The 7,039-nt window shown below is 62.1% G+C and overlaps 1 protein-coding gene across 1 annotated transcript; it reads right to left on the bottom strand.

Annotated features, from left to right (window-relative positions):
• Window positions 1–217: 217 nt before the first annotated feature.
• Window positions 218–5,742, bottom strand: IRX1 (iroquois homeobox 1). Its single transcript, XM_031442902.2, has 4 exons — window positions 5,258–5,742; window positions 1,387–2,407; window positions 942–1,014; window positions 218–645 (listed from the first exon to the last, which is right to left on the bottom strand). Exons 1-4 carry the CDS (start codon window positions 5,528–5,530, stop codon window positions 588–590), a joined length of 1,425 nt encoding a protein of 474 aa, XP_031298762.2. The 5' UTR covers window positions 5,531–5,742; the 3' UTR covers window positions 218–587.
• Window positions 5,743–7,039: the final 1,297 nt, after the last annotated feature.

Below are 7,039 nucleotides of genomic sequence, written 5' to 3'. Positions count from 1 at the left end.
ACTGCAAACCAGAAACTGCCCTGGTGACAACAGTAACAAATTCAACCACCACCAAAAGACTGAGAAGCGCCGGCCTCCCGGATGGAAGCCACCTTGAGCCTCTCTCCCCAGCCACTGCACTTCAGCCCTGCCAGGATCCCAAGGTTGCAGGACGCAGGATTCCAGGACTGAGGACGCCCCCAGCGCCGCCCAGCCACACAGCAGCAGGAGCAGTGGCCATCATGTCATTTAGTTTATTAGACAAAAATATATGATTTAGACAAGTTTGCTGACGCGCTATTTACAATCTGAAATCACTCTATATACAGAAAAAAAAGACACAAGCACATGGGGGCATTTTGGAACCGATAATCACCCAGAGCACAGTGACAGCCACCCGAGCCGTGCGCGGGCAGAGGCCAGACTGCCTGGACGCGGGCTCGGGCCGGAGGAGCCCCTTTCTGCAGAAAGCGATGGATGGGGGTCCTTGACTTCGTCGCCAGATTTGCCCTTTACGCCAGTCTGAAGTATTTGTCTTAATTCCTCCCACCCCCCTCCCTCCTGAACTTCTCCCCCCTCCCCCCGCAAAAGTAAAAGAAGACCCTGAATCAGGCTGACGGGAGGCCTGCTAGGATCCGCGGCGTTCCCTCCTGCGGGGCCAGCGAGCTGCAGGGGAAACACAGCAAGACAAGAACACAGCACCGTCAGTAGATGGAAGCCGGGACCCAGCGTCGCCGGCTCTGCCAGCCGAGCGCCCGGGGGCGGGGTCGTCTGCCCCGCGCGCGGCTCCCGGCTCAGGAGAAACCGGAGGTGGGGGTGGGATCGGCTAGCCCCGGCGTGTCTGGCGCACGGCGCCCCTCTAACGTTGACTGACCGACCCCACTGCCGCCTGCCCCTGCTCAGCCTCTGGCCCCCAACGCCACCCTCGCCCCTGCCCAGTGGTAAACGCCAACTGCACTCACTTGTCCCGTACGGGCTGGAAGGGCGACTTTAACTGCTGGGCCGGCGAGTCGGGCCTGGGGACGAGGTCTCTCTCTGCGAGGGAGGGGAAGAGGCTGAGCGTTAGGACCCGGGAACACAGATGCCGCAGCGGTGCCCAGGCCACATCTCCACCCTACCCGGCTCCACTCCATTCCCTCCCACCCCTCAGAAGTGTCTCCAGGGGAAAACTGCCCACCTCCTTCCCGTGTTGGGCCAGTGGGTAGAGCATGGGCTTTCTCGGGAGAGCCGAGCAGAGGGCCTTGGCCTCGCTCCTTGAATTCAGGCAGGGACAACTGATCAGCCCCGGCCTCGCGGTCATTGCTTCTCACCCTCCCCGGCCAGTGGTTCCACTCCACCCCCATGCCTTGCCTGGCCTCGGATTTCTCGCCTGGGGCGGGGCGGAGCGGACGCCCGCGGTCTGGTTACCTGGGAGCGAGGGGCTGCTGCGGGCTGAGGCCTTGTCGCCGTGGAGCACCCCCGCGGTGACGGTGATGGCCGGCTGCGGTGGCGGCGCGGACAGATGCGGGCCGTGGGGCGCCCCGACGCCCAGGAAGGAGCGCACGTTGAGCAGCGAGCCCTGCGCGAGGAACGCGCCGTTGGTCCAGTTGGAGAACTTGCCGATGTGGCAGGTGTACAGTCCGTGGCTGGGCAGGAAGGCGGGGTGCTGCAGCGGCGCTCCCGTGGGGGGGCCGTGCGCGCCTGGATGGCCCGGGGGCGGCGGCGGCGAGGCCTTGGGGGCGCCGTCGGGGCTGGTGGCCGTCTCCGCTAGCGACCAGATCTTGGGCTTGCTGTGCGGAGCGCCCTGCAGGCTGCCCGCTGTGGCGCCGGGGCTCAGCAGGCGCGTGCTGCCGGGCTCCGGGACCTCCTTGGACAGGCCCAGGGGCGAGTCTTGGTTCTTGAGCGCATCGGCGGCCGCCAGCGGCGAGCCCGGTTCCCGGGCCAGGGCGGTGGGCGCGGACGGCGCGTGAGGCTCCTCGGCCTTGTCCTCATCGTCCTCGTTGCTCTGGTCGCCGTCGTGCTCGTCGATCTTGTCGATGTCGATGCTCTCCAGGTCTATCTCCTCGTCGTCCTCGGCCTTCTCTTGGTCCCCCTCGGTGTCGCTTCCGAAGAGAGCGCCGTCCTCCTGGTCCTTGCTGCGCGCGCCCCACGTCACCTTGTTCTCCTTCTTGAGGCGCCGGCGCGCGTTGGCGAACCAGGTGGAGACCTGCGTGAGGGTCATCTTGGTGATGATGGCCAGCATGATCTTCTCGCCCTTGGTGGGGTAGGGGTTCTTGCGGTGCTCGTTGAGCCAGGCCTTGAGCGTGCTGGTGCTCTCCCGCGTGGCGTTCTTGGGCCGCCCGGGATCCCCGTACTGGAACTGGCCGTAGGGGTAATACGCTGGGGCCGTGTGGGCTGCGAAGGTGGCGGGGTGCACTCCCGGGTTGTCCTTGAGTTCATACTGAGAACCCTGCAGCCACCAGGCCCAGCGAGGGAGGAGAGTAGGGATGCAGAGAGAGAGAGGAAGGGAGGGAGAGAGAGATAGATGAGTCCCTACAACTGGGAAGGAGCTCCCCCCTGCTGGGAATCTAGCCCTAACACATCTCCCGCCTGGGAGGGAGAGGGGACAGACCGCAAGCCTCCTCCAGCAGCTGCCCTTCCACCCATCATGGAGAGCGTTGTCACTCAAGAAAAGTTCCAGACTCCGTCCACCTCTAGAAGGCCACAGTGGAGCCTCAGCCCCTGGAACCTCTCTAGGCCTCCCTCAGAGCCGCCTCCCCCACCTCCCATAACACCTCCAGAAGCCAGATTCCCAAGTTTATCTCACACTCGCCAGAGGGGAAAACCTTTTAACCAGGCTGATAAAACAGCTTCTCTAAGCGCAGAGAATCTAGAGCTGACGCCCCCTCCCTTCGACCCTGAGGGGGTCAAACAAAATAAACCGTCTCGGGTTTTCTTCTAGTCCGAATCCATCAGCAGTGTAAAATGAAAGCCCTTTCCTTTTAGCTCCCAAATTAATCTGCATATAATGGCTCGCCCACACTTAAAGGTCTGTAGTGGGTGACAGGTAATTTACAATTTTAATCCTGACCATCATCAAGAACAATAACACAAACACCATTTGTTCTTTTTAAATACAAAAGGAGGTTTTATCCGGTAAAATATTAACGCGGGGACCCAGAGCACAGGCTGCACAGAGCAGAACATTTCCGAGGCCTCTCTCCTCGGTGACTTTATCGCTCAAGTTTGACTTTGATCAGGAGCGAGGGAGCGAGGGAGCACAAACTGTTTGCAGGCATTTAAAGGCCGTGATTTATTTGCAATCAATATTCTTTTTATCATTGGTAGTAAAACACAGCAAGTCAAATTATCCCATCAGGTTTTTTGGTAAATAACATTTTATCTTTCTAACAACCTCATTAGGCCTCATTATTACCATAAATTGCCCAGACAGACATTCACTCACAATTTTATCTTCTGACTTCCAAATCCCCAACCCTAATGGCTTAGAGACCAAGGCCTAGGATTTGGTTTAGGTCTAGGCTTCCTTTCCCAGAACCCGCAGGAGACCACAAGGAAACGCGGGGACACTCACACAAGCCTTGGGAGGGGGTGGGGGGTAGAATTTCAATATAGCTTCCTCTCTGAAAAAAAAATCAAGCATCTCCCTTCCCGACTCCGCCACAATGGGAGCAGATCCTCATCTCACAGCTCCCTCCCTCCCCCACAAACACACGCCCGCCGCTTTCCCAAATGGTACACATCTGTATTCAAAATCACTGTTAAAAAATTAGAATCTTCTATGTAAAAATTGTCGAGTTGCTGTGTTAGCAGAGGAGGACCCGGGACTCTGAGAAAGTTGCAAAAAACAGCAGATTTCTTTGACTAATTAATTTGGTGGGCGAGGCCACAGAGACAGGGTTTCTCTGGCTAGATTTCGTTTTTGCCTAATCTTTGCAAAAAAGTCCTTTGCACTTTTCTAATTATTTTGGTTGTAACTGTAAGGAAGACATTTCGGCCTCGTCTCTGCTGGGAATTCTTTTTGAAAGGATACCTTGTAAATCTCTCATCGCTTCCCCTGCATCCCGGCCGCCGGAACAAAATGGGAGCTGATCTTTTTCGATAGCAACCGATCTGAAAGGCCTCTGGGGCCGCTTTCAGAGAAATAGGCTTTCTTTTCAAAACTACAAGAAAAGTTACAGGAAAACACAGCGGCCGCTTTGCTGGTGTACGGTTGTCGGGTATTTATTTCCTATCTCTTCCTTCGGGGACTGGGGAGACCTGGGAGCATGAAAATTGCGTGATCCCGCCCGCAGCACTGCGGGCGGGGGCTGCCTGCCCGGCCCCCCGCGCCAGGCGCATAATTCCCAGCAGCCCAAAGTTTAAGCCGAACTTTGTAGTCAGACGTAAGGAAATGGATCCTTTGGGCCGACAGACGGGCCAACAGCCCCACGGAGCATTAAATTTGCAGCCCCCCCCCATCTGACACCCGCTGGGACAGGAGTCTAAGAGGACAGCATTTATTTTAAGCGCAGGGACACTTCTCTTTAATCCTCCATTACGTAACGCGGGGAGAAAAGTGCTTTTCTTTCGGTACAAATGAAATCAAAACTTCGGCAACTTAACGAAAGTCAGAGCAAACACCGTTTCAGACGCCAAAAATTGTTTCGATTTTTTTTTTATTTCAAATTTGCACTCAGCCCGTAAGAGACCCCTCGGCCCGTCAGACCTCCATTGTTAGGCTTATTTTGACCGACTCTACTAAGCTTTGAAGAGTTTCCTCTGGCAGACTCGGATACAGCTGCGTGAGCTCTGCCAAAGAGGGAGAGAATCCAGTCTCCCCGGCCCAGCCCCAAAGCTGAAAAGGTCGCGCCAGCCGCGGGCCCAGAAGGAGCGTCTGGATAAACCAGGCCGAGCTGCCCCGCCGGAACCCTGCCCGCCCGCCCCGCCGCCGCCACCGAGCCGCGGGCGCTGGACGAGTTTGGCCCCGACCTCCAGCGCGGGCCGCGCGCCCCGGGCCTGCTCCTGCGGCCTCCCGACTCCCACTGAGACCCCCTGCGCGGCCCGGGCCTCCTGCCTCCCCGCCTCCCCGAGCCGAGATGGCGGGGCCGTTACCGGCCGGCCTCTCCGCGCTCCTGCGGCCCTCGCCGCCTCGGACCCGCCAACAGGGCCGCCCGGGCGCCTCGCCCGGGCCGGCTCCGCCCGCCCGCTCTCCCGCCCGCGCGCCCCGCCGCCCCGGCCGCCCTCGCCCGGGGCGCCGGGCGGGCGGGGAAGGGCTGCCCGCGGCGAACAGGGAGCGAAGCCGGCCGGGCGCACTCACCATCTGCGAGAAGAGGCTGAGGTCGGCGGCGTAGGGCAGGAAGGCGCTGTAGTTGGGCGCGCCCGCGTACGGCCCGGCCGCCGCGTACATGCCCAGCACCGAGGTGACGGCGGCCGCGCCCGCGCCCGCGCCCAGCTCCGCGGCCCCGGGCCGGCCCGACGAGGCGGCGGCGGCGGCGGCGGCCGCCGCCAGCACTCCCGGGCGCTCGCCGCCGTAGGCGCCGGGCCCCGCGGCGCTCAGGTACTGCGGGTAGCCCAGCTGCGGGAAGGACATGTCCGCGGACTCGGCGGCGGCGGCGGGCAAGTATTAAAACGGGCGGGGGACGGAGGCAGAGAGTGGGGGAGCCGCCGCACGGGGAGCCGGCGGCCGGCCGGGCGCGCTCGGGCCGGCCCGGAGGCGGGGGCCGGTGGCTGCTCCTCGGCCCGGTGCTCGCTGGCGCCCGGCTCCCGACTGCGCCCGGATCCGCGATCGCGCGCCGACTGCGGCGGCCGCCCTCCGCTCGGCGGCGGGGCTTTCAGACACAATTTGAAGTTGATGCTTTGATTGGCATCCCCTTGAGCGCTGGCCCCGCCCCCGGCTCCCCTCCCGCCCCCTCCCTGCCTCCCGCCCGCCCTCGCCGGCCTCTCCCGCCCCTCCTGGCGAGCACGTGGTGCCCCGCGCTGGCCGGGCCACCTCCGCCCGCCGTGGCCGCGCGAGCTGCCGGGCGGCGGGTGCGGGCCTGGCGGCCGCGGGCCCCTTCCCGACCGGCCCCCGCAGCTGTCTGACAACCTGTCGACGCCGGTTTACAGCTGTCGGACACTGGAGTGTGCCTTTTCGCAGCCGAGGTGTGTCTGCTCTCTCACCAAAACACCTCGGCGCCTGCTCTTCCACCGCTGGGGTGGCGAAGACGGGGCCCGGCGGAGAGCGGTGACAGCCGGCGGGGATCGGCCTCTCCTCCGAGGTCGGTGCTGCCTTTACCTCCCCGGGACATCTTTGGCAGAAGTGCCACTCAACCGGCGTGGCATCCCCTGGCCCCCACTAGGTATTAGCAGGTCACCTGGCAGTGACCGGCCTCGCTGCCCTTGGAGAAGCAGGAAGCGGCCGAGTGCTGCAGGCTTTTCCAGTTGTGAAAACTTTGAAAAAGGGCAACCCAGCAGGGAAGCCACTGGCTTGGGGGAAGCTGATGGTCGGTTCTTGTGAGTGAGCGGACCTTTTCTTTGCGGAGAAAACACCATTTCGGCGGGAGGGAAACAGTCTGCCCCGACCCCGGAGCTGGGAGAAGCCAGCATGGCCTGGACACCCCTCGTGTGTCCAGGAGGTGTGAAAACGCAGGAAGTAAACTTGTGCGGGGCGCGCCGGCCCGAGGCGGCGCCGCAACCGGGCCCAGGACCAGGACCAGGCGTCTTCTCCCTCCCTCTCCGTTTCTATCTTCCGCCTCCGAAAGAGAGAGGGGACGCAGCCAGGCAAGATGCGCTCAGGGATGGCTCCTGGTCGCCTGGGACCTGATGGGGCTAGGGCTTAGACCGGGTGCACTGTCCTCCTTGCCTCCCTGGACAGCTTGGATAGGCCACTTCTGAGCTGCACTCGCTGGCTCGATCCTGGAGGCCCGGTGGGGAACGCGCCCAGCGTACCCGCCTGAGCTCCCTTGGCCACTTTGCGCCCCATCTCCTAAGCGGCAGCCTGGGCCAGGAAAGTACCCCCTGCTGCGGCCGTTCAGGAACGCGGACCCTGTTGGCATCTCATCCAGGGACTTGGGTGTTGGCCTCGGTTTGGGCCCATTTGGGGCAACAGAATGGAGTACAG

Source organism: Camelus dromedarius, chromosome 3 (assembly GCF_036321535.1).
Source record: "Camelus dromedarius isolate mCamDro1 chromosome 3, mCamDro1.pat, whole genome shotgun sequence".
Classification (NCBI taxonomy): Eukaryota; Metazoa; Chordata; class Mammalia; order Artiodactyla; family Camelidae; genus Camelus; species Camelus dromedarius.
Note: the sequence above shows the minus strand (reverse complement) of the source record. Positions and strands in the feature narration are given on the sequence as shown.

What these genes read in the sequence shown, in the direction of transcription:
- IRX1 (XM_031442902.2), bottom strand. Translation starts at nt 5,530, where the DNA reads ATGTCCTTCCCGCAGCTGGGCTACCCGCAGTACCTGAGCGCCGCGGGG. An exon ending in TCAGCCTCTTCTCGCAGATG is followed by an intron (nt 2,408 to 5,257) that starts GTGAGTGCGCCC and finishes TGGTGGCTGCAG; the next exon opens with GGTTCTCAGTATGAACTCAA. An exon ending in CAGCAGCCCCTCGCTCCCAG is followed by an intron (nt 1,015 to 1,386) that starts GTAACCAGACCG and finishes CCTCCCTCGCAG; the next exon opens with AGAGAGACCTCGTCCCCAGG.